The sequence below is a fragment of the Callionymus lyra genome, chromosome 12, assembly GCF_982586985.1.
Source record: "Callionymus lyra chromosome 12, fCalLyr1.hap1.1, whole genome shotgun sequence".
NCBI classification, from domain to species: Eukaryota; Metazoa; Chordata; class Actinopteri; order Syngnathiformes; family Callionymidae; genus Callionymus; species Callionymus lyra.
Window position 1 is genome coordinate 18,448,321 of NC_141829.1, and position 26,868 is coordinate 18,475,188.

Here is a 26,868-nt window from a genome sequence, read left to right on the forward strand (position 1 = left end):
AAGAAGATAGATTTTCTAGTTAATATTGTGATTTATGAAGTTGTCCGTGTTTAGGCTCCGCTAATACACACCTTATCGACTCCAACTAATGATAAAACTGGTGCTAAAGGAAAGACTTACACAGAACTATTTGCCATAGATGAATCCTTCAGGAATCAATTTACTATCTGACTCATACTTCCCGTTAAAGTCAATTTTATAAACATGCATCTTCTCTCAGAGAATTGTCTTAATAATGTACTTCATTATAATTGTAAGGAGTACAATGTTGATGGTAGTATAGATTTATGACAATAAAAAATGTTAATTTAATGCAGAATTATTTTCCCAAACTAACTTTTAGAGGCAAATTAAGAAAGCTCTAGACTAGCACTTTGGTGGTGCATACCTCCCCCAAGGTGCTCATTTGATATGACTTTATGAAACTTAAAATAAAAAATATATATTAAAAAAAAGAATTGCTCAAGTGAAATTCAACCAAACATTGGCCTTAACAAGAGTCTACCTACAAATTGGAATAACGGATTGGAAAAAAGAAAATGTTAAACAAAGGGTCGAAGGTCAATGTGTGGTGGGTGGTTGGAGAGAATACAATAACTCCTGAATTGTTCTCCTAAAAGCTCATATATTCTACAGAATAAATCATCATCTAAAGTGAAATTCCTGTAGAAAGAGAAAGTTTTGCGATGGCCACTTTTCTCTTGGAGATACTACTTTGCTTCAAGATGCATTTGCACTTGAGTCATATCTCCTAATAAGCCTGCATTTTGTCCGTCTGCTGTCTTTCTCGGGTTAAGCCGAGCATTTTATTGGCGTGTGTGAGTGTTTTTCTTAAAGGGTGAAGGTGACTTGATGGTTTCTCAGCGAAAAGGAAATGAGTCTTAAGATTAATACCGTCTCTCCTTGAGGCAGTCTGTCCCATTTCCTGGTGATTGAAAAACCTCAGCTGATCCTTCACTTGGATGAGCTTTCTGCCCTAACACGCCGCCCTGACCATCGCAGTGGATATAAAGCGACGCAAACAATAATATCGCAGCCACTAACTCAGCGCAGTGGTAATTGACTGAAGTCGTAATTGTTTTTTATTGGAATGGTTTAGAAACCAATTGATATGAAAGATGTAAAGAAAGATTTGCAAATCTGGAATGTAATTGATACTTAAAAATTACATTAATTTGCTGGGACATGACAGCAATAAAAAATGTAGATATTAATTTTGAGGAAGTGACGGTCTCAAAGATTTAGAGGACAATAACGATGTTACTAACATTTGAAAGCTCTAATTTCAGAACTTACAAAGTATATTTATTATGGATGCATCGAAGAGTTTTGGTTTGTCGGCCCAAAAAACTTTCAACCAAGTAAAATCTTTGTTATATTGTTACCCATTTGTACACAGAGTTACCCGATTGTTCACAGAGTAACGCATTTGTAATGCATTTGCAAATCGAGTTATGCATTTGAAAATCGAGCTACACAGTTATACATAGAGATACACAGTTGTACATAGAGATACACATTTGTACATTCAGTAACCGTTTCTAAATCGCATTACACATTTGTAAATTGCATTACACGTTTGTAGATTGAGTTACACGTTTGTAGATCAAGTAACGCATTTGTAAATCATCGAGATACACATTTGTACATTGAGTAACACATTTCTAAATCGCATTACACATTTGTAAATCCTGTTACACGTTTGTAGATTGAGTTACACGTTTGTAGATCAAGTTACGCATTTGTAAATCAAGTTAAACGTTTGTACATCGAGTTACCAATTTGTACATCGGGATACACTTTATACATTCAGTAACACGATTCTAAATCGCGTTACACATTTGTAAATCACATTACCATGTGTACATCAAGTACTTACACATTTGTAGATCGAGTTGCGCAATTGTGCATCGAGTTGCACATGAGCAAAATCACGGTACAGATACGCTTACATATTTGTAAAATTGTTCATTCACATGTGAATGTTTTAAAAATGATAAAAGCCCAAAGTGTCTTCCATAAGAAGATCATTTTACAAAGAAGTACATGTAACACACACTACAATAAAAAAACATTACTAAAAATAACTTTGATAGAATTTTGTGCTAAATAAATATTTTTTATTTTGTAAATGGTTTTATGCATTTATACTAATTCATGCATTTGCAATGGATTCATATTTATGGTTATAAATCCAATAGTTTTATTTACATTATAGGTTATTTTGGTGTTGCCTGCCCTGTTTACCTCATTTTCGTTTCAAGGTTTCGGCTAAGAACTTTCCTTTTGGTGCATCCCTAATATTTATCCTCTCAAAGAATCCATATAATGTTGCCAATGGGTGGTTGTCAACGTTAAAAGCCTTTTATGACAAGTACCTGAAGCTCACTCTCTACCACAGGACAATAGTTTCGAGCAGTTCATCATCAACTACTGCAACGAGAAGCTGCAGCAGATCTTCATAGAGCTGACCCTTCACGAGGAGCAGGAGGAGTACGTCCGAGAGGTGAGTCCCTGTATTTCTGATTTAACAGTGTGTGAAACGTTGGTGTCGGTGGAAGCCCACACATAATCAATCCCAATATATTTACGTTAATCGATTGTTGTTCCTGCAAACTTTAAATTGTTGTATAATATTTTCAGGAGTTTAAACTGTCTTTTAGCTCGTTGGTTTTTCAGGGATATTTCCAAAAATCGATATGGACACGTTTGCTGTTTGCCTTTTAAAACGAGGAGTGAGATCTCATTTCATCTTGAATTGAGTTACTCTTTCTTTTCATGTCATGATTCACCACATCCACGAGCCTCATTGATTGATTTTCTTTTCTGCTTTTCCCTGCTGTCTTCGTCTCCAACATTCTTAAACCGACACTTCATGTTCTCCTCATGAGTACAAACCATACCTCATCTCCAACATTTTCCTCTCTAGTCACTCCAAGTGAGAACCAGAGAATCTCCAACTCTGACTCTTGGTCCTACCCTTTATTTTGTTTAAAGGTGTCCTTTAAAGTAGTGGAGGGCAACTGATGTCAAACTCCAACTTCCCTGACTTAGGCTTTTATAATTTTGATGTCTTCCTCTCCAAGATGCAGTGAGTCATGACCATGTTTTCAACTTAATACTTTATAAAGTTCTCCCCCGTTTGAAATCTTGGCAAATGAGAGGTTACGAGAGTCCATTTTTATGTAATAGGTTTCACTCCTTCTACAGGCAGCTTTTATCACATACCGCTTTGTTTATACATCGAGTCCCTTGGTGACTGAACAAGATTCCATTTCCAGAAAAAAAAAGTGAGGTTTTCAGTGGGCGGGGCTTAAGCACATTTAATAAATATCTGTAACTATTTAAATTAAAGAGTTTTGTACAAACAGACACATACTGACGAGTACAATAGAGTCCAACATCTTTTTAAGAACCACTTAAATCCACACATTAGTAAGAGCTGCCGCTATTTAAAGGTAAAACCAATGTCTTTATAGCTTCACTTAACTGTAGCTGCTACTCTTTAGTTTCTTCACTCGTTCCACCCTGCCTGCACCCTCCTCATCGCCTTCCTTGATGCTGTTTCCTTCTTAACTGCACTTAAGAAAATCCAAAGAAGCTCCTAATAGATTGTTTTTAACCACATGAAACTGCATTGGTGATAAAAAATAAAATGAATAAACTGCACAGTTTTCCTTATTCTGTTGAAATAAACCAGGATTTTCCTCGTGTGCACTCTTGTGTTTAGATAGGCGTATAGAATTAAAAGGTATTTAACCAACATTTATCACAAGCTTAAGTGTACTTAAAAACACTCGACAAATCACCGTGAAAAGAACTATGATCTGAACGGGTCACTCGCCTGTTAGAGTGTGTTTAGAGAGCTTTATGTCACACACACCAAGCCTCTCCACCGACTCTCCCCGCCGAGTGTCTAAAATGGAAGTGATCCTTCAATTCCAGCGAGAGTAAATAGTCCCCTCATGGACCCTGTTTGTTTTTCGAAGACTTCGAGTGGTGCGCTGGTCACCCCACATCTCCCATCTGGCCTCCATCCAGTGAACTCCATGGGAAAATACCGCGAGGCAGGACACACAAGAGAGAGGTCCAATCAGGACTTTGGGCCATCGGTTCAGTCCACACCTCTAGACCCCCCCGAACCCCCCATCTGTAGCCCCCCCCCCCCACTCTCAATGCATGGCTTACATCAGCCAAAATGAATGTTCCCACACAATGCATGTTGAGGACGTTCACATGTTAAACGCTCCATGTTTATCTTGCACTCTGGCTGGGGAACAAAAGGCTGTACATGTGAGGTTTCAAGAAACACCAGGATCTTCTGGAGGAGACACGCGTCACATAAATCTTCAGACTCTCTTTAGCGTCTCATTTGCCATCTCATTTGGCGGCAGATGTTTTGATAAACCCAGTCTATAGCTGGATGTTCTTCATCATCATTACGTCGAGGCTCGTTCTATAAATCACCGTCTTGTCAGGAGCCCCCAAAAAAAAGTTATTTTCCTTTGGGATTTTTTAAATGTTGCGTTACTGATTATGATTAAACACACTTTAAAAGGTAGGTATTAAAATGTACAAGTTCATGTAAGTAGGTTTTGTAGCCTTTCGAACTTTTTGAGTTTTTCATCAACCGTGACGCAATTAATTCCATTGTATTTTGACCTTAATTTTCTTTTGTTGCAGGGCATCGAGTGGACCAACATTGAGTATTTCAATAACGCTGTTATCTGTGACCTCATTGAGAACGTAAGTGAGAAATAACAAAGGCTTCTATCATGGATGCATGGATGACTAAATGTTGAGTTCCTGGATTACACGTGATCGCTTTAGTCTCACAGACAATGCAGGGATGCTCAATAATAAGAATTCTGACCCGCTCTAGTAGAAGAACTCACAATTCCCCGATCATAGAACTCTTCACTGGCGGCCAGTTTCTTTCAGGATCCATTTTAAAATTCTGGTTCTTACTTTCAGATCTATTCATGGTCAGACCTTACATCAGTGATCTGATCCAGCCTTACACCTTCAGCTCGGGCTCTGAGGTCTGTGGATCAGATCTTTTAGAAGGCAGAAGTCTTGAGCAGAACCAGACTCGGGGTTGACGGCCTCCTGATCGACCGGCTGGAAGGGTGGATGGGAAGGTAGATGGATGGAGGAAAGAGTGAGGGCGGATACAGTGAGAGAAATATAGAGTAGGGCAGCAGGGAGGCTCATGGAGAGAATCTGTTGATGTAGTTGTGGAGGAGATCCTGGTTTCGCAGCAGCCCTGGAGCTCAGGGAGAAATGGAGAAGAAATATGTGGGTTTAAACTGCCCAGGTCATGAACAAAATGCAGTAAAGAAGGATTCAGAGAGAGAGACTAGAGTGTCAAGACTCCTCCTGTGTCGGTACTAACTGGGCTGATGAAAGATTTTAGCCTCTTGTGTGATTGAGTTTGGTAACATGTTAATTATCTACATCACAATTGTCAGTCATTCCCTGATAATGCATCTTAAAATGTCTGTTTTAATCATTATTTTTGTGTTTTTTTGCACTTCTTAGAACCAAAACGGCATCTTGGCCATGCTGGACGAGGAGTGCTTGCGGCCGGGGACGGTCACCGACGAGACCTTCCTGGACAAACTGAACACCATCTGCGCCGAGCACCAGCACTTCGAGAGTCGCCTCAGCAAGAACTCCAAGTTCCTCACCGACCACAGTTTGCCACACAGTTGCTTTCGCATCCAGCACTACGCCGGCAAGGTACCCGGGCCACTTCTGAATGAAAGTAATCTTATCTTTTCAACCGGGAATAACGATTTTCCCTCCTTGTTCCCAATAAGGTCCTGTACCGCACTGAGGGCTTTGTAGACAAGAACAACGACCTTCTGTACCGAGATTTATCCCAAGCCATGTACAAGGCCAACCACAGTCTCATCAAGCAGCTGTTTCCTGAAGGCAACCCTGCCAAAGTCAACCTGAAGAGACCACTGACTGCTGGCTTCCAGTTCAAAGCCTCAGTGGGAACGCTGATGAAGAACCTGCAGACCAAGAATCCAAATTACATCCGGTAATTTTCTCCCTTGATGCCGTGAAATGTTTTTTTGTTGACTGGTTTTGTATACGGTTATAGAGGCAGAAAAGTCTGTGTTTATTTATTTTTGCTCGAAGGAAGAACTCAATTTAAAGCAATTTTAAGGTTTATCTGTACCATCACAATATTGAATAATTGAATTTAATATTGTTGTTTTTTTGCTTTTAATATATAATTTGAAATAATTTGGTTAAATATTTTTGAAAATTAAAGGTTAGTAAAGTAATTACATTTTTTGATTTGGATATTCAAATGAATGTTTGTTTGTTTTCTTTTTACATATATAATTTTATTCCAATTCAAAAAAAAAATTCTACGTTCAAAATTATTTTAATTTATAGCCTTTTAAATTAAATATAAAAATGTGAGTAAAATAGTTCTGTGATAGTAGATAGAAACTGATGGAACAATAATACCATTATTATTATTATTATTATTATTATTATTATTATTATTATAAGAAAAAAAATGGATTCATTTGAACTGTCAAAAAGAAATAATTCATTAAAATAATGTAATATATTTATAAAAAACAAAATTGAAATAAAGAAAGTTTCAACATTTTATATCTAACGGTTACATTTGAATATATGACAATCATGTTGTTGATAGTAAAAAAAATTAAAAAATATCTCATTCACTACTGTCCAGGTGCGTCAAACCCAACGACCAGAAGGCGTCTCACATCTTCACGGAGTCTCTCGTCCGCCATCAAGTGCGATACCTGGGCCTGATGGAGAACGTTCGCGTACGGAGGGCAGGCTACGCTTTCCGACAGGCCTACGAGCCGTGCCTGGAGCGCTACAAGATGCTGTGCAAGCGCACCTGGCCACACTGGAGAGGACCTGCCAGGTGAGCTTCGTAGTTTGTTCTATCAAGTCTGTGTTAGTAAAGAAGGTTCACATAATGTGTATAGAAACATTTATGAAACCAGTGCAAATACAGGGGGATTTATTTTTCAATTTTAAAGGTTGACCAAATTCTGAATCACCAAAAACATGACACGTGGAGTTTAGAGCAGTCGGGTCATTAACTGTGTTAAATCCATATTTTTAATTTCTTAAAATAATCGTAATCAGGCCCCTTTGTGAACAAAGTTTGTGTTGATAACCATTATATATATTTATTTAAAGCAGTTTACAACAAAATTGTCTGCACCAAATGACATCTCTTCAATAACAATATAGAATAATAGTTCTGTGTAAATAACCCGATTTTTAACAAACTCTCGTCTTGATGGTGTAAGAATAGAAATGTAGTCTTAACAAAAGAAAGAAAAAGAGTATATATGTATTTTATTATGTCTAATGGAAAAAATGTACATCAAGCCAAATGGTTGTGTATTTTAATTTTAAACATAATAAATGTTACATCGTTGTTGCAAAGAGCGAAAGTCTGCTACTCTATAATAACCACGTAAAAATTATAAAGCAGTGTGCAGGAATCAAACCCACATCTTTGAGATCAAGAGTGGTGTAGTGATGGTCTGATGAAGCTTCATGAAGCAGTGTCATTATTTTCCGCATCCACTAGATGGCGGTCTCTGCACAATTTTCCTTTGTTTTGAATGACTTTTCAAAGAAATTTCACTTCATTTTTAAACTGATGGTGCCACCTACTGACCTCTGAACAACATGACACTGCTTCATGAATCTTTTTATTATATTAACCATTAATACAAAATAAACTACACACTGCACAAGCTTAAAATAAAAATCCTGGACATTAAAGGATTTTATGAAACCCGCACAGACACGCAGGAGCCCCCAAAAAGAGGACTTGCCGAATAAAAGTCGAACCTTATTAAATGGCTCATAATTTCCCTGTATACAGTTTTATGTTTCACAGGGTGTCTAACTATTGCAAAATATAAATAAATCATCAAATTCATTTGGGCCCTGCTTGTGACCTTGGCTCCTGCAAGATTTTCCAAGATCCGGTTGCTCCGGCAGTTTTCATGCATGCTGGGAGGAACAAACGAAGATTAAACACCATGATCTGATACAAGTCTGACAGTGTGAATGTTATCCAGGATCCCTCAGGAATGCACAGATGCGGTCTTTGAACAGGAACATGTGGAGGCATTTCATGCTTATCTGGCTCCGGCGTCTCACATCAGCTCCACTTTTTCTTTTTTATATATCTACCATTTTGGATGAAAGAAACGCACCGATTTCCACTCTGCTCAGTGACTCTCCTTCTCCTCGCGGGTTCTCTCGATGCTGCTTTTCGTAAAACTTATTTGTCAAATCCGTGTCCTTGTTTTACACTTTGGTTGCCCATGAAAGATCTTGCGTTACCTACCGAGGTTCAGACCTTTCATGTTTCATCTGATTCCTCACAGGGAAGGTGTGGAGGTGCTGATGGCAGATTTGAAAGTCCCAGCTGAGGAGTTTTCCTACGGTCGCTCCAAGATCTTCATCCGGAACCCAAGAACGGTACGTATTAATGGATGTCAAACCTACATCACGTTCCCTTGTGTAAGAGCCAGCCTCCAACAATCTCTCGGAATACTTCTGCTCCGCATCACAACTTTCTCACAAGCTGCAGGGTGGGCTTCACGTCAAGCCCCCCCCTCTTAGCAATTAGCATCTAACTGCTACACGTGGTTTCACTTATCTTACATGGGAAATCGGTTTCTTCTCTACCCGAAAGTTGGGGCTTTTCCCCTCCGACAGCCGAGGCCCGCAGCATTTAAGTGGACATTCTGCCGAACCAACTATAGACCAAACCTTAAAATAGCATGATCTCATCGTTGGGGAATTTTTGTCGTTCGTGTTTGTGTCGCACTCGACTGACTAAAGCAACAGCTGAATGTTCGACTTTATTTAGGGGTGGGTCTCGAAATTGTTAATCTTTTTAAAATATTTGCTATAACTAGCATTTATCGGCAACAGATAATGGTTAAACACAGTTTAATTTTAAGTGATCTTGTTAAATGTGTGGGGGGGGTTATAATTTAGATGGTTTGTTATGTACTGGATAGGTATAGATTCAGCTAGGTTAGGTTAGATCTTAAAACGACAAAATTTAGCTGGGCCAGAACTTTTCCATGGCTAGTAAGCAGCAGTTAATGAAGCCTTTTAAAAAAAACACATTTTGATATAAAAAAAAAACTGTTTAACGAAAGAAAAAAACTGTTTATTCAATTTTTTCCTCATTTAAATTTGGTCAAATCTGACGTAAGCATATGGGAAAGTGCAATTGGTACATATTGGTTTGGTGGTTTGATATGGCAACGTTAAAAAAAACAAACGAGTATCTTTAAATCTAGGAAGGATAAAATGAAAGGTTTTCATCAGTTTTGTGTTTCAATGTTAAGAAATACTGTTACATGTGGTATTAGGACTAATACAACTTATAACATTATCGTTACAACACACTGCACTCTGGGCTGAATGTTGCATTCGCGGTCAGAACTGCTGTAGGAATTCCTGGTTCACTTGGCAAGTGTTTCGTTGGCTTTGCTGTTGTGTCCACTCGGGGATCGCTTCTGGGCCGCATGTGTTACGATCACACTGTGCCACGTCTTGTGTGATGTTCTGTATTCGGTTACAAACCTGGAACGTTCATTGTTGTTACCGAATACACTGTGATACAAATGATTATACAAAAGGAGCATGTTTGTATATTTTGTGCTTTTTAGTTCTTCTGAAACGATTACCTTCGCCAAGTTGTGTCATCAATGGTTTATTTACAAAATGCCAAAAAAAACATACATCAAATGAAACATTTAAAAGGGGTTAGAAATCAGATCATTTAGAAGTGACATATTTATGGGATTATAAGGCATATTATTCCGTCCTCCACTTCCCTACCTTGAGTTTGAAATCTGCTTCCTTTGCAGGTCTCTTAACAGGTGCTATTTTGGGTTATTATACACACTCCCTTATATATATATATATATATGTATATGTTATGTTGAACACTACCTATTACATTTATCACCATAACCAGAGTCGTACTTAAACATTTTGATACATTTTTGACTCGCCATGTATCACATAACATCGGTTCTAGGACAGTAAATTCAACCTGAATTAATGCATAAGCCGTTATAAGACACACTGTAAAATGATGGGAAAATTAAAGGATTTAAATTGCCTTGTAGTAAAAAAAAAGTTTTCGTAGTTTCTTCATTGACTTGCATGGAGAACAAAACTAGCTAAAAAGTTGGGAGAGTTTCACGTCTCATTGCTACAGCCCTAATGCCGCAAAAAACACGACCTTTTCCTACAACTGTGTTTATTTTCCTGCAGCTTTTCTTCCTGGAGGAGAGGAGGAGGCAGTGCCTGCAGGACCTGGCGACGCTCATTCAGAAAATCTACCGCGGCTGGAAGCGTCGCAGCCACTTCCTGTTGCTCAAACAGAGTCAAATTGTGGTGTCGGCGTGGTACCGCCGCTACGCGGTGAGTCTTTCAGTCGATCGATGCTGAATTTGTTGACAAAAAAAGTTTGAACGTTCTCCTACCTTTTCATGATAGCAAAAAAAAAAATACCAGAGGATCAAGAGCGCCACCACCGTGGTGCAGTCCTACACCCGAGGCTGGCAGGTGAGTGTTCTCTTCGTGAAACCACGACGGAAATAAAACAATCGAAAAACCCCATTTTTAATCTTGTTTTCTGTCAGGCGCGCAAACTTCTGAGGGAGCTGAAGTACCAGAAGAGGTGTGAGGAGGCGGTGACCACCATTAGCGCTTTCTGGCACGGCACTCAGGTACTGACGTGTTGCGTCGCCGATTGGAAGTGTGTCGTGATTACAGCGGGAGAAAAAAACCTTTTCTTGAAAGTTTGTGAATGAGTTGTTATTGTTAGAAATGTTGCTCTTACAGCTCGAATGCTCCCTTTTTCACTGCTCTTTGGATATTCTCTGAATATGGCCTCACACGTGTGATTTTTACCTGCAGCTCTTTTTATTCCTGCCTTCACTGATCACGTCACCTTCTTACTCTTTCAATTCTTTTTTTTCCCCCCCCCTTTCTCTCGCATCTTCCAATTGAATTTCCTAACGCCCACCACGACACCTCTAGGCTCGGACGGAGCTGAGACGTCTAAAACACGAGGCGAGGTGTAAACGCTCCGTGACAGTTATTTGGGCATACTGGCAGGGAACCAAGGTATTTCCATCCGGCTGTCAGCGTGTTACTGTCCCAGCTGTCCTGTCGCCCATCTTCACCACTTCCTGTCCCGCCATGATCCGTACCAATAGAGTAGCAGCTCCCCCACCCCCACATCCCCACTTCATATGACCCCTTGTTCTGGTCTTCCTGTTAGAAGCAGCGTCCTGTTTAGTTTATAATTAGGGCTTTCAATGTTTACAGCTTTTTTGGCACGTGTAGTCGAGGCTTGTAACCGTTGTGTAACTGGTTACAATTCGTGCTATGTAACCACTAGAATGTTCGTTCAAACACCTCCTAATCTCATTACAACAAAGCCCTTCCAGTAGTTGTCAGAGAGTTTTTTTGTTTTATTCTTGTGGAGTCACTTTAAATATGTGGCTCCATAGAATTACTCGGCAAGTCACCGTATTATTACTATGTGAGTCATCATATTATTACTCAGCAAGGCTCAATAGAATTACTATGGGTGTATTAGTCAATAGTATTACACCTCAAGGCTCAATAGTATTACTTCTAAAGGATCAATAGTATTACTTCTAAAGGCTCAATAGTATTACTTCTAAAGGCTCAATAGTATTACTTCTCAAGGCTCAATAGTATTACTTTTAAAGGCTCAATAATATTACTCCTCAAGGCTCAATAATATTACCCCTTAAGGCTCAATAATATTACTCCTCAAGGCTCAATAGTATTACTCCTCAAGGCTCAATAATGTTACCCCTTAAGGCTCAATAATATTACTTTTAAAGGCTCAATAATATTACTCCTCAAGGCTCAATAATGTTACCCCTCAAGGCTCAATAGTATTACTCCTCAAGGCTCAATAATGTTACCCCTTAAGGCTCAATAATATTACTTTTAAAGGCTCAATAATATTACTCCTCAAGGCTCAATAATGTTACCCCTCAAGGCTCAATAGTATTACTCCTCAAGGCTCAATAATGTTACCCCTTAAGGCTCAATAATATTACTTTTAAAGGCTCAATAATATTACTCCTCAAGGCTCAATAATGTTACTCCTCAAGGCTCAATAGCATTACTCCTCAAGGCTCAATAGCATTACTCCTCAAGGCTCAATAATATTACTCCTCAAGGCTCAATAATATTACTCCTCAAGGCTCAATAGCATTACTCCTCAAGGCTCAATAATATTACTCCTCAAGGCTCAATAGCATTACTCCTCAAGGCTCAATAATATTACTCCTCAAGGCTCAATAATATTACTCCTCAAGGCTCAATAGTATTACTCCTCAAGGCTCAATAATATTACTCCTCAAGGCTCAATAGTATTACTCCTAAAGGCTCAATAGCATTACTCACAAGACTTCATAGTATTACTTTGTGAGTCACCATAGAATTACGCCATAAGTCACTGTAGTATTACTCTGCAAGGGCTCAATAGTAATACTGCGTAAGGATTCAAAGTATTAGTTTTTGAATTATAATAGAATAACTCGGCGAGTCCCTGTGTTATTACTACCTTAATCTCTGTAATATTACTTTGCAAGTCACTGTAGTATTACTCTGCAAGGCTTCATAGTACATACTTCATGACTCAAAAAAAAAAGTTTAGTTTCTACATGATCTTTGATCTTTTTATTAATAATGACAAAATAAAAGCATCGACACCTTCAACCCGTTTAACACAAAATTGAGAACTTCTTCACAGACAGACGAGAGTAAAAAATAAATAATTGAGGATTCGACCCATGTATTTCAGACATTTGAACAAAAAAAGATGTTCATTTTATTTTATTAAAACAGATGTTAGTGTGTATGCTTCACGACAGGGGAACTACAACATGTTCTTGTAAACAAGAACATGTTTCTAACATGTAATTACAAACATGCTTATCACTGTATTTTAGATCTCCAGGTTTTTTTTTAAATTCATCTCATATTCATCAGTTTGTCTGTGTTGTCTTGTTGGGAAAACTTCAGAAAACTATTTCATGGACCTTATTTTCTAGAGCAACAATGCAGCTCATGTTTGTGAAAGGAAGCTTCTAGCAGAAGTTAAGAGTGATATGACATTAACCTCCTCCACAACTCCATCAAACCTCCCACCAGGCTCGCAGGGAGCTGCGTCAGCTGAAGCACCAGGCCCGGAGTAAACGTGCTGTGTCGGTCATTTGGGCCGGCTGGCAGGGTACCAAGGTATTTGGGCAGTCTTTTTTGACTGTTTTATTTGTTGTTTTGTTGTGACCCGCCGCCTCCATTATTCCACCGTTCCATCCCACCCCCCCCCCTCGAAATACCCCAATCATATCCATCAAAGACCTGCAGTGTTGGCCAAGAGTTTAGGACCACCTTTGAAATTGAAATCATGAAACTGATTGCATTGGAGAGCCGATGAAATCCAGTCGGGAGCCTCAGATTGGCTCTTGGCCTTTTTTCGATTTGCCACAGAGGCGACGCTCTCCCGTCCACTTTGGTATTTCTGAGGCCTTCAATTGGCAGAAGGTCAATGTTATGGATGTGGAAAAGAGGCGATGTCGCAGATACCGAATGCAACTATGGACTTATGATTGGCTGTAAACAACGGGATCAAAGATTTTAAATAAAAGATGGGCTGGAAGATTGCCTGGAGGTTTCTCCAATTTAGCAATTATTCAAGAATATCATTTAGGTTAAAGTCCATCTGAAGCTTCATCTGAGACCGATCATGAAGGTCAGATAGAGGGATGATGAATGGAAGTTAATCAGTGCCATCAAGATTGTTGAAATTGTTCAATTTAACGGTTAAAAAGTTTTTGTTTATTATTCGAGTTTAAAAAAGTGTGTATTTCAAAAAAAAAATTTTTTTTTTTACACATGTAATCTGATATTTGAATTACAATAATTCAAAAATACATTTTTCAACGTTTTTTAAATTCAATATAAGAATGTTTGTATAATGTTGCCACCAGATAATACCCAAATACTACTTTAATTTCATATAAAAATCTATATGTCAAAAAACATAAAATATCATAAGAAATCAACTTTTTATTTTATTGAATTCAGTTATTCAACGGGAAAAAAAGCAACCTTTCACTATATAAATTAAATAAATAAAAACAAATGATCAAACTTTCATGATAGAAGCATTTTATTAAATGAAAACAAATACAATCTTTCACCATAGAAATGATATAACTAAATAAAAAAGAATGCAACCTTTCAACATAGACATTGTTAAGTTTAATTATAAACTAAATTCTTAAAAAAAAACAGTTTAAATTAAAAACATAAACCAGAGTTTCGACATTAGAAATGTTAAATTTAACCAGTTAAATATACTGATGGCATCGATATACTCTCATTAGACAGCACTGCAGAACTAACCCTGCAATAGAAAGTCTTTGACTATTTTGTGGAAAATCTGCAAATCTTCAGTTTTTCGAGTCCAAGTAGATCAATAGTTAAAAAGTATTTCTATCTTCAAAGGGCTCCTCAGTTTTTGGCTGAAACTATTGTCTCGTTGAAAGACAGAAGCGTAAAGAAAACACCCTCATTATAGACATTGAAACTCTTCCGAAGTACAAACGGTTTGTTTGTGTTTCTCGGCATCGTCGTCGTCGTCATCATCATCCAGGTCGTCACCTCTTCCCGCCCGCCTCTCCCAGCATGCAGCTCTTCTGTCGAAGCATCACTTCTGTCTGCTGCGTTTGCTTTGCATCCGCGGGACGACTCCGGCGTCTCGGAGCTTCTCCTTCACTTAAAAAGTTGAACTTCAAAGCCTGGTGCCCCTCAGTACCACTGTTGCGTCTGCAGGCTGGATCAGTAGCTGCTCCTCTCTAATGATCACACAAGACCTGGCGTGCACTGTTTGTGGTGTTCGCCTCACATCAGGCGCAATCTGTCTCCTGCTTCCTCTTCTCATCTTTTTTTTTTGCTTCTTCTTCTTCTTCTTTATTTTGTTTGCCCACCAACTTTTTGAACAGGCACGCAGGGAGCTGAGGAGGCTGAAGGAAGAAGCCCGGCGTAAACACGCCGTCGCTGTGATTTGGGCCTACTGGCAGGGACTGAAGGTACCTACGAGTCCGGCGGCCTTCGACCAGTCCACCTTTCCCCCCCTGACCCACTAACCCCTCTCCCCCCCAAACTAACCCCTCTCCCCCCTCAGGACGTCCTGCATGTGTTATTGTTTGGTGGACGACACCTTGTTTTTACTAACGACACAAGTTGGTTCATTTTTTACTCCTTTTGTTCCCATTTTTTGTTAACCCAGCTGCCTCACCTGCATGTATGTGTCAGGGTCACGTCAAGAGTGTGTTTGTGTGAATGTGTTGATGCCTCAGATCAGTGGTTCCCAAACCAAAAAGTTCTATTTATTATTACTGCCTAAAAAAGTGTTTTCAAAATAAGAAAACAGATTTTCTCTGACATAACAATACCGTGTCACTCTTGACTAGTATAAAATGAACACAAACTATAGAAGCAAAACTTCTGTTTCAAAGTCTTCATTCCATACAAGTAATGTCTAAACAAAGTCTCTAAAAGCTTGGAGATGCACACATCGTCGGGATACAGTCAAAGATGCAAATACACAAATAGTTCTTTGCTGATTCTGCGTTATGGTGAGATGTTGTTTTATGCACTCAATTTTAGTTGTTTTGCAGGTCATTCTATGTTTTTTTTTTTCTTATTTCTATCTAAACATTTAACTGTTGTCGGTGTAAAAAAGGTTGGAGACTCTTGATCTAGATATAATAAGAGGAATTAAAAACAAAGTATTATGAAAATACTCCTGAAAGTGATACACAATGTTTCAGTCAAACCAGCTGTTTGTGCTGCATTGATTTTATTTATTTGTTTTGTTCTTTACTTACTTTTATTTTTCATAATTCATGTTTTATTTACAATTAACATGCACATATTTACAGCATTTGTTCATCCTTGTGTTGCAAATAAATTAGATGGCATTCATTACATATTCCGCAGCTGAAACTAGGAAATCTCAAAAATGACTGGGGACGAGAGGATACACTCGACTCCAGCAGCTTTAAAATGCTGATGTCTGGACATATTTTGGTTTCAAAACATATGAAAGCAGTTACAAGATTTAGATTCTCCAACGAGTCAAGTACTCAAACAATACTACAAATATATTGTTGCTCCTACAATATCACTATATAACACATTGTTGATCCTATATTGAGATATTTTTTATATATATTTTAAGTCTTAAAGAAATTATAATTTAATTTAATGTGTAATTTTTCCTAGAGCAGATAAATGTAATCCACTGATCCCCAAACCTTGGTCCAGGGGTCGGTCCGTTTGTGTCTGAAATGTCAAAGAAACAGTGTCTTAGTAACAGCCAGAGCATTTGATCTTAATTGGCTAGTATGGTATATATCTTTATTTATTTCTTATAGCAATGAAATGAAAGACAATTTTATCAAAATATATTATTTAGTTCGTATACGTAGGCGATGATTCTACCTGGGATTTTTTTTTTTTGCAATAACTCCAATCAACAGCTGTGTAGTCAAGTGTAAATATTCTCTAATGTATCAATATTGACGCCATTACTCTGAAAGGTTTGGATCATTATATAAATGACACTGAAAACAATTTCCTGGAACGTTCAGATCACAAATCTGGATTAAACTCGTACGTTTTTTTTAACCACTAACAATTTGTTTGAATGTCCGTAACTAACCGTCTCACTTCCTGTTTGTGTCCGCGCACGAGGGGTGTGCACGTGGCGAGCCGATGCATCGCCGGCGTTCATCCGCTAATAGATTCAGCGCTAATCTTTTCATCATTTTAATTGTTGCGCCCGCTGCTGGGAAGCGTTCGCGATCCACCTGTTTGGAGCTCAATTTGTGCAATTAAGGTCGGCATCACGGTGCTTAGTCATAACAATTATTGGATGTTCGGAGATTGGTGTAAAATCCCCCGTTTTAATGGACGCCAGCAGCTGGGCTTCCACGTGTGCAGATGTTCGTCTGTTTGTGACTAAACAACTGTCTCTTGTTCCCGTTGTCGTTTGTCGTCCTCTTTTAACTCCTCAGCCCCGGCAACCGTCAGTAACATCCCAGAGGCTCTTCATGATGTTTTTATTTTTTATTATTGTTGTCCTCAGGTCCGCCGGGAGTACAGGAAGTTCTTCAAGGCAAACGCAGGGAAGAAGATCTACGACTTCACCATCCAGAGAATCGTGAGCTCACTTGTGTTTTTTTTTCCAGCCCCCGTGTCAGTGGAAAAAAACGAGTCATGGTTGTTTTGTTCGGCAGATGCAAAAGTACTTCCTGGGTCTGAAGAACAACATGCCGTCGATGTCGCCCATCGACCAGAACTGGCCCGCCAGGCCCTACCGCTTCCTGGACGCCGTCCACTCGGACCTCAGATGGATCTTCCATCACTGGAGGGTTCGTTGCTTTAATTCACAAATAACTAGGGATGTGTGTTGTATACTCTTATCTCATACCTTTGAGTACTTTTTAAACCGTGCTGAGGTTTGAACAAAAATGGTGGTAATGTGTTGAAGAGGCTTCATGAAACAGCTGTGTAGTGAAGCCACTTTATCATGCAAAAGTTTTTAAAGGCCACTGATTAGTGATGGGTTTATGAAGCGTCATGATACAGTATCAGTTGTATCATGACACATTTCTTCATTTAAAAAAAGGCCACTAAATGTCACTCTGCTTTATAATCTTTGTCCGTGATCTACTAATTCAATGAAACTAGGCATCTTTTTCACTGAGAGTGCCATCTAGTGGCCTGTTAAACTGTATCATGATACAGCATCAGCTGCTTCATGAGGCCTCATCTATACATCACTCTTGAAAATTTGTTTCATTTAATTATTGGATCAGAGACAAAGATTATAAAGCAGAGAGTGACATCTAGTGGTTTTTCCAAAATGAAACACTGTATCATGATACAGCTAATGATGTATAATAAGTAGTGATGGTCTTATGAAGCTTCATGAAGCAGTGTCATTATTTTCAGAGTCCACTAGATGGCGGTCTCTGCACTATTTGCCTTTGTTTTGAACAACTGTTCTAATGAAACGTCACATCATTTTTAAACTGATGGCGCCACCTACTGACCTCTAAACAACATGACACTGCTTCATGAATTTTCATCAGACCATCACTAAAAAATAGTTCTTAAAGAATAAACCCAAAATGTGTCTTCAGTAAAAATTGAACGTGTTGTTTTTTTCTCTAATTAAATATTAAACAAAAACTTTGAATCTTTGTGGATTTTCAGCTGGTTAAGGAATGAAGAAAATAACGTCAAATGTAATCATTTACATAGTTAAGATTGATACAAATATTATTGATTATTTTTTTTATATGTCATCCAAGACAAAATGACTGCGGCCTCACCTAGAATGCACTATGTTGGGCCCCGGGGCCTGTAGTTGTTTTTAACTTGTACTACCTATTTGACCCATAAAAAAGAGCAAATATAATATATAATAACATCATTTTGCAGCTTCATTGTGTCTTAATTCAAATAAAACTTGATATAATGAGAAAATGTAAAGAAAGAAGATAAGAAAGGTAGATTTTAATGTTGCAAATTGTTATTTATTATATAAATAATAACGTTTTTTAATATTTTTAGTGATAATACGTTGGTCAGAAATATTTCTAGATAATCAATTTTACACTCATTTTCTGTTAAAATTAGGACTCTTAATGTTTGTCTATTTTTTTGTAATCCTCTTCTGACGGCCCCTGGCGAATTAAATTCCTAACCACCAAAGAAAAAACTGAATTAGTCGAAGTTAAGTCAAGTGATGAATTGTAAAATGAGTGAATCCCTTTTTTCGTCCACTTTCTAGTGCAAGAAGTACCGGGGCCAGTTCACGGAGGAGAAGAAGGCGGTGTACCAGGAGAAGCTGGAGGCGAGCGAGATCTTCAAGGATAAAAAGGCTCTCTACGCCAGCAGGTACCAGAGACACATCGCAGGATAATCTTGTTCGTGTCAAGCGCCCGATTCAAGAGTGGCAGGTTTTTTTAAGTCTCCTGTCGTCTTCTCCCAGCGTGAGCCAGCCCTTCAAAGGAGACTACCTGGAGATCAGCAAGAACCCAAAGTATCAGAAGCTCAACAGCTCCGTGGACGAGAAGGTTCTCCTGGCGGACGTCGTGAACAAGATCAATCGGGCCAATGGAAAGGCAAGAGTCACACTTCTGTCGCACTCGACACCTGCTCTTCCCTTAAGCACTCCGATTTCCCCCCAGAGTCGAAAAACATTTATTATGGATCCATGTATTCAATTCATTATGAACAAAATAAGGCCTTCATTGGTATTAAATTGCCTTAAATCTAATTTTCAACAAGTCTTTAAAATGTAAACGTGTCAAAACTATTTCACTTCAGTTTGAATTTTCTAAATATTTGGTAACTTTTTTCTTTCCTTTTATAAATGTATAAAAATAGTTAAATCGTCCATAACCGAATTTCATTGATTTGGTTAATTGTGGTTTTGTTTTATTTCGGTTTATTTGGGTTTGAATTTAATCTAAACGTTTAAGTCTTTTACGAATTGAATTGAACGGACATTAAGCTGCTGCGATGCTGTCGCTCTACGTTAGCATTAGTCGTGTCTCTTCACTTGAAATGTTTTATTTTCCTTCATTTTTCCTTCAAAATTAAAATAATTGTATATCTTTAAGTTATTGTAATTTATTTTAAGATATTTGTGTATTTCTTTGAGCAAAATTTAAGTAACTTCCTATTTTTAACTTTTTAATGCAATATATCAAGTCATTTTAAACTGTTCAATGTTATTTTTAATATATATATACATTTTTATTTTATTTTTTTATTTTTTATTTTTGGACAATTTTTGCATTCATTCTTTAAACACTTTTATAATGATTGATGGAGTCTCATCATACAGCTGATGTGTCGTGGTACAGCCGATGATGCGTCGTGATACAGCCGATGATGCGTCGTGATACAGCCGATGATGCGTCGTGATACAGCCGATGATGCGTCGTGATACAGCCGATGATGCATCGCGATACAGCCGATGATGCGTCGCGATACAGCCGATGATGCGTCGCGATACAGCCGATGATGCGTCGCGATACTGCCGATGATGCGTCGCGATACTGCCGATGATGCGTCGCGGTACAGCCGATGATGCGTCGCGGTACAGCCGATGATGCGTCGCGATACAGCCGATGATGCGTCGCGGTACAGCCGATGATGCGTCGCGGTACAGCCGATGATGCGTCGCGGTACAGCCGATGATGCGTCGCGATACAGCCGATGATGCGTCGCGGTACAGCCGATGATGCGTCGCGGTACAGCCGATGATGCGTCGCGATACAGCCGATGATGCGTCGCGATACAGCCGATGATGCGTCGCGATACAGCCGATGATGCGTCGCGATACTGCCGATGATGCGTCGCGATACTGCCGATGATGCGTCGCGATACTGCCGATGATGCGTCGCGATACTGCCGATGATGCGTCGCGGTACAGCCGATGATGCGTCGCGGTACAGCCGATGATGCGTCGCGATACAGCCGATGATGCGTCGCGGTACAGCCGATGATGCGTCGCGATACTGCCGATGATGCGTCGCGATACTGCCGATGATGCGTCGCGGTACAGCCGATGATGCGTCGCGGTACAGCCGATGATGCGTCGCGATACAGCCGATGATGCGTCGCGGTACAGCCGATGATGCGTCGCGATACAGCCGATGATGCGTCGCGATACAGCCGATGATGCGTCGCGATACAGCCGATGATGCGTCGCGATCTAGCCGATGATGCGTCGCGGTACAGCCGATGATGCGTCGTGATAAAGCCGATGATGCGTCGTGATAAAGCCGATGATGCGTCGTGATACAGCTGATGATGTGTCATGATACAGTGTAAATGGCACCTTCAGTGAACATGTCAGGTTTTATTGAATCAATAGATCAGAACCAGAGATTATAAAGCAGAGAGTGACAACTAGTGGCCTTTCAAAGTTAAGACACTGTATCGTGATACAACTTGTACTGTATCATGAGGCCTCATCAACAAATCACTACAAAATATTAAGGGAATTAATAAAAAATGTTCTCAGAGAGTTAATGGTTTTCTTTTCAGAAGTTTTTGTGTTTTTTTTGCCCAAAACTGTCAAGTCTTGAGCGGACACTTGTGTTATACTCGGGGTCGACTCCCGCCGCCGTCTTCCCCACTGGAATAGGGATCATTCCATTAAACAAAACCCCCTCCATTGGCAGGGAGCCGCTCGGATCTTCCTCCTGACCAAGAAGAGCGTGGTCCTGGCCGACCAGAAGACGGGTCAGGTGAAGGCCAGCGTGGCGCTGCCGGACGTCAGCAGCGTCTCCGTCAGCACCCAGAGCGACGGCTTCTTCGCCCTCCGACTCAAAGAGGTGAGTCCAACTCTGACCGCTCCCGCCAGGAATAATTCATGATCCGGGGAAGTTTTTTCGGAAAGAGGCCAAACTGTCAAGAAAACTTTTGCTCGAGAGTTTGATCCTGATGCTGCTGCATATTAATTATGAAACTGAAAATTAAGTTTGATCTTTAATCTGAAGTCAAAGTTCAGATTTAATCGTCCAATTTCTGTGGAAATATTTAAGTGTTTCTACAAAAAATAAGTTTGTCCTCGATATAACAAAATGTAATGACTTAAAACTCTCATAAACCACCGGATTCATCATCAACCTGCTCCTGAAAAAAGTCTATCAGTAAAAAAAAAAGATAAATCCTGAAGCTTTTTATCATTTCCATGCTGTTGAAGGTTGAAGCTGTTGAATCTAAAACACAACAAAATGTCTCTCACACAGTTGCAACTTAATCTAATCCTTTCAAAATTTTTCTTCAGGCTAAATTTTGGTTCAAACCAAGGATTCAATTTGTCAAATCTTCGTCTACGTGATAAGGTCGGGGGGGCAGCAGATATTTTAGATCTCTTGTGTTTCCAGTAACCATTGGGTGTTAAAAAAGAAACGACAACTTTAAAGTCAAAAAATTACACCAAAAAAAAGGCAAATTTCTAATTTATTTCAAGGCAATTTTGTTCCTTCTGAACCTCCTTGTTGGCCAAGTTCGGCCCAAGGTCATTGAGTTTGACATGACATCAGTAGATCAACTTAAATCATTTAAACGTCATTTTAAAGCGGCACTATGTAACATTTTAACTTTAATATTACATTTACATTATTTATAGTAGTGGCTGGTTAAATTTTGAAAATGCCGGATACATGTAGTACAACTCTTTAGCTAGTATTGTAACAATGTTCTTCACTTCAGAACTTTTCCTGGCTTGTCATGTGACCTACGAACTACTATCCCTTTGAGGAAAGTTCTGCTGGGAAAAGTCTTAAGATTGTCTGTTAGCTTAGCCGTTAGCTTAGCAATTAGCTTAGCACCAGTGTCGACTAGGGTTGATTATTATGTCGATCTCCAGACATCTCCAGACATCGTCTTTAAGTAAGTAATTTATATTTTTAGAGCGCTTCAAGGACAACACTTCTTCTCCTCAATAAACAAGCAAACCATTAGCATGTTGTAAACAAGTACACTGTACATTTAAAAGGATTAGAGTTTAGTTAGAGTTTGTTACTGGAGACTTACAAGAGACTTTTCTTTAAGTGACCAGGAAGATAAAACTGCAGACACAACAATATAATTCTTATTGTTTTTTTTAAGAAAATGCTGGGGTTTTTTTTGCAACGAAACAATATATGTTATTGCAGTTACACCTTTCTGACACTAGGGGCCGCCAGAAACAGCGTTTTTTTTTTTTTCAAAAAACTGCTAATGGAGGTTTCAATAATATTTCACAATGAATCTCGACTTCCACGTGAACTGGTTTATTCCCTGGTCTGCAGGGCTCGGCCTCGGCGGTGAAAGGGGACTTCCTGCTGAGCAGCGAACACCTGATCGAGATCATCACCAAACTGCACCACCTCGGCTCCAGCGCCGCCGACACGGAGCAGCTCAACGTCGACATCTCGGACGAGTACGTCGCGATATCTGCCTTGTGTGTGACCTTCGCTGACACAGGGTTTTTTTTTGTTGTTGTTGTTGTGCGCCAGGTTCCTGGTGCAGTTCAAGCAGGACAAAGTGTGCGTGAAGTTCGTCCCGGGCGTTCCCAAAAACGGCAGCAGCGTCTCCTGCAAGCGCAAGAACAACCGCCTGCTGGAGGTGTCGGTGCCGGCCACGGCGTAGTGTTCGCGCCCGGAGAACCGAACTGACAATTTTTCTCTCGTTTTCCTTCTTTTATAAGTACTTCTCCTCTTAAAAAACACAATATATTTGTAACTTTGTGCCACTTTTTGTTGCGGGGGGTCGGGAGGAGGGGGGGGGGGGCTGCCACAGAAATTGTAACTGGGAGGTCACATGAGAGATGTGGGAGGAGCCTCACACGGCCTTGACGACTCCATTTTTTTTTATTTTAAAAACTTGGGATGTTTTTTGGGAAAATCCTGCACTTGTTTGGTAAAGACGTCGTCTCTTGTTAATGACACGGTTATTATTTCACTGTACTCACGAAAACCCTGCGTCGCCGTCACGAAAAAAACAACCATATCGCAAACGTTGCCAAAAACACAATCGTAATTAACGCCAAATTTTTTTTAAGAAACGGGGGGGAAACACCTTCAATGGATCTGTGTCTAAATCACCTGCTTTTATGTGCAATACGGCGGCTTATTTTCTTCTTCTTCTGCGATCCGAGCTGTACATTCGCTTCCAGCTGTGGTTCTGATGCGCACGACGGTTCTTCTTCGTTGCCGAGTTTGAGGATGATTTTTTTTTTTTTTTCTGCAGCTTTACTGGAGTGTTTTTCAGCATCATGACAATTTTCTACATTTCCAGGTGAGTCGACGATCGTCGGCGAAGGATTAGTTCGAGATCACTTCAGTCCTGAGAATGTTTTTTTTGTACTTTTCCATGTCGATCGTGGCCGCGCCGCTTTAATGCAGTTTTTTTTTTGTTTGCTGAAGTGAAATCTTGATGACGTCAGCGTTCTCGTGTGCCTGATATTGTAAACTTGTGCTGAGGAAGAGCTTTTGGAAGTGTTTGAATAGACGTCGATGTAACATTTACAAGTTAATCTTTTTTAAATTAAATAAAGATCAGTGATAAATACATGCAAAGATCAAATCATGTACTTTTTGTGTGAAACGATGCGTTTGTTTCTCTTTTATTACATTTTTTTAAGTTAAAAAAGAAAACAATTCTGAAAAGTTTCTTCAGGTAAAAAAAAAACAACTTAATTTTTAATAATAGAAACATTTGTGTGAATCAAAAAGTTTGCTTCAGTCAAAAAGTTTCTTAGTAAAGAACAAAATTCAATTAAAAATTTTAAAAAAGTTTTTAAAAAGTGTTTTTTATCAAGAAGAGCAAACTTTTATTAAGAAAAGCAAACTCCTTCAATCAATCAAAACATTTTAATAAAGAAAAAAGAGATTTTAATAAAAATAAATGTCATTTTAAGAAGCTACTAAGCTTCAGGTAAAAAAAACAACATTTTCAATAAAAGAAAAAGTATCATTATTGCTTTAATCAAGAATAATTTAACTAAAAATCAAACGTTTCTTCAATCAAGAAAAACATTTCAATAAAGAAAAGGTTTGCTTTAATCGAAAAATATTTTAATTTAAAAAAATGCTTCAAATTATTTTTAATTTTTAAGAGTTTCTATAATCAGAGATTTTCAATAAAAAAATAAGTTGCTTCATTTAAAAAGAAAATGTCAACGATCAAAGAAACTCCTTAAAAATATATATATATTTCTAAACAAAAAAAGCAACTTTTCTTTGAATGAAGCCACACTGAAGGTAGTTTTTTTCAAAAACACTCACCCAAATGCAAGAAAAGGTCACTTGCATCAAGAGGTTTTTTCTGAACAATGTGTTACAAAGACAAAACTGACATCTATTGGATGCTCATTGGGGGAAAAAACAATGAGTTCACTGAGAGGGAGTGAGATGTAGATGTTTATCGAGTTAGAAAATGAGACAAAAACGTATAATTTTTAGTTTTGTTTAGCCTTGAGTTTAGCAGTTGCCTTCTAGCGTGAAAAAAATATTTAAAGTCTTGATTCAATTTCTATAAACTAACACTTCAATTTCAACTGAACAGAAATACTGACGAGTCCGGAAGTGAAAGTTTATTAGTGAAAAATGTGTTTTTTAACCGGACTTAATTGTATCATCTCAGTTTTTTCATGTGTGTCAAAGGTATTACCATAGATGTAGAATATCATTTCATATAAGAAACTCACAGTTTTCCAGGCACTTTTTGAATAACTCACGATAAATGTGTCTTTTTTTTCAGATATTTGTTGTTTCACCTCCAGGTAAAGTCAGTAACTTCAACATTTGAAAATATTCCAACTAAAAAAGAAGCTGATTTTCCAGTTTGGCTTCTATGTTTATTCACGTCTGTCATCCACAGTTTCATCGAGTGTTTATTTTATCTTCGTTCCTGTTCAAGTCAGATCCCAGAACAATAGCCTCAGATGTTCTCTTGGAACCTCCAGAGCTTCGTAAGAGCAGATGTTTTTCATCACATGACCAGAGAGACTCGTCCAGGGTCACATTCTGAGGCCGCCGGCACCAGGTCTCGGGGGAGAAGCTTCTCAGTTTGAGCCCGGAGTGCTAGGAAAACATCGGTCCATTTAGGGCCGACCGGTACCATGTTCCCACCACCGGCCGGGCTGGGAAAGAAGGGGGGAGTCCAGCCTCCCAGTGGACGTTCAGTGGGGGGAGAAAGGGGGGAGAGAAGGAGGGGGAGAGAGAACACTTTTTCTCGGGTCACATGGGTTTCTAACCTCAACTACTCCAGTGACCTTTAACTCACACTTATCAATGTTGAAAGGAGATCCATCTTGTTACAAAAGCTTTGCTCAATTACCCTCGTGTTGGAACCAAACACTCCAGAAATTGAATAATTGTTCAAAAACTTTTGCTTAAAACAGTTAAATCCTTCATCTAACGTGTAATTTAAACACAACTATCAAGTTCAGATCGATTTAGTTTGAGCGTCGCTGGACTCATGACTGGTGGTTTGGCGGCATCTCTTGGATGGAAGGTAGTATTACAGGTTTTTGTTTTTTTATTATGTTTTACTATATGCTTTTTTTTGTTTTGTTTCCTAAGTTATATATTTATACTATTTAAACATGTCAACGTTTTCAATTCTATTTAGAGCCAATGGAGGAGTTGCAGACAAACTGAGGACAGCGTATCTTTAGCTAATATGCTAAGCTAATGTTAGCATGCCGTTAAGTATGGAAGTATATTAGTTATTGATTTGTCATTTTGTAGTTTTTTGAAGGATTTGATTCAGTCGTTTCTATATTGAAATGTTGAATTTGGTTTATTTTAATAATTCAATTATTTTTTTACACATAGAGTTAAATATTCTAATTATAAAAATACATTTTCTACATTCGATATTTTCATTTTATAATATTATAACTATATTCAAACTAAATATAAAACTGTTGATATAGTATAATAGTTCAACCATAATTGAAATTAATCTTTTGGTATCGTCTATTGTAATGTCTTTATTGTGTTGTAATTAATGGGTTGTTGTTGGTTTTTGTGTTTTTTTTTTCGTTTTTTATTAAAGAAAATATAATTTAACCTATTATTATAGAATTCAATTATTTAAAAAAGAAAAGAGGCATTTAAATTTCAATATTTTATATATTTTTTTAAAGCAAAACATTTGAAATTT

General features: G+C 38.6%; 1 protein-coding gene across 6 annotated transcripts in view; it reads left to right on the top strand.

Annotated features, from left to right (window-relative positions):
- The window catches only part of myo1b (myosin IB), a 75,039-nt gene extending 50,757 nt beyond the window's left edge, over positions 1 to 24,282 (top strand). Inside the window, exons 14-32 of one of the 6 annotated variants that reach the window (XM_087804830.1) lie at positions 2,402 to 2,506; positions 4,684 to 4,746; positions 5,542 to 5,742; positions 5,823 to 6,049; positions 6,725 to 6,925; positions 8,418 to 8,511; positions 10,333 to 10,482; positions 10,558 to 10,626; positions 10,704 to 10,790; positions 11,104 to 11,190; positions 13,264 to 13,350; positions 15,120 to 15,206; positions 17,270 to 17,344; positions 17,421 to 17,555; positions 18,983 to 19,089; positions 19,184 to 19,316; positions 21,390 to 21,542; positions 23,007 to 23,137; positions 23,214 to 24,282. In XM_087804830.1, coding sequence (XP_087660956.1) covers positions 2,402 to 2,506; positions 4,684 to 4,746; positions 5,542 to 5,742; positions 5,823 to 6,049; positions 6,725 to 6,925; positions 8,418 to 8,511; positions 10,333 to 10,482; positions 10,558 to 10,626; positions 10,704 to 10,790; positions 11,104 to 11,190; positions 13,264 to 13,350; positions 15,120 to 15,206; positions 17,270 to 17,344; positions 17,421 to 17,555; positions 18,983 to 19,089; positions 19,184 to 19,316; positions 21,390 to 21,542; positions 23,007 to 23,137; positions 23,214 to 23,346 — 2,325 coding nt within the window. In that variant the 3' untranslated portion in view covers positions 23,347 to 24,282. The remainder of the gene's footprint in view (positions 1 to 2,401; positions 2,507 to 4,683; positions 4,747 to 5,541; positions 5,743 to 5,822; positions 6,050 to 6,724; positions 6,926 to 8,417; positions 8,512 to 10,332; positions 10,483 to 10,557; positions 10,627 to 10,703; positions 10,791 to 11,103; positions 11,191 to 13,263; positions 13,351 to 15,119; positions 15,207 to 17,269; positions 17,345 to 17,420; positions 17,556 to 18,982; positions 19,090 to 19,183; positions 19,317 to 21,389; positions 21,543 to 23,006; positions 23,138 to 23,213) is intronic. The other 5 variants (XM_087804834.1, XM_087804831.1, XM_087804833.1 and 2 more) reach the window with 5 other exon arrangements.
- The last annotated feature ends 2,586 nt before the right edge of the window (positions 24,283 to 26,868 follow it).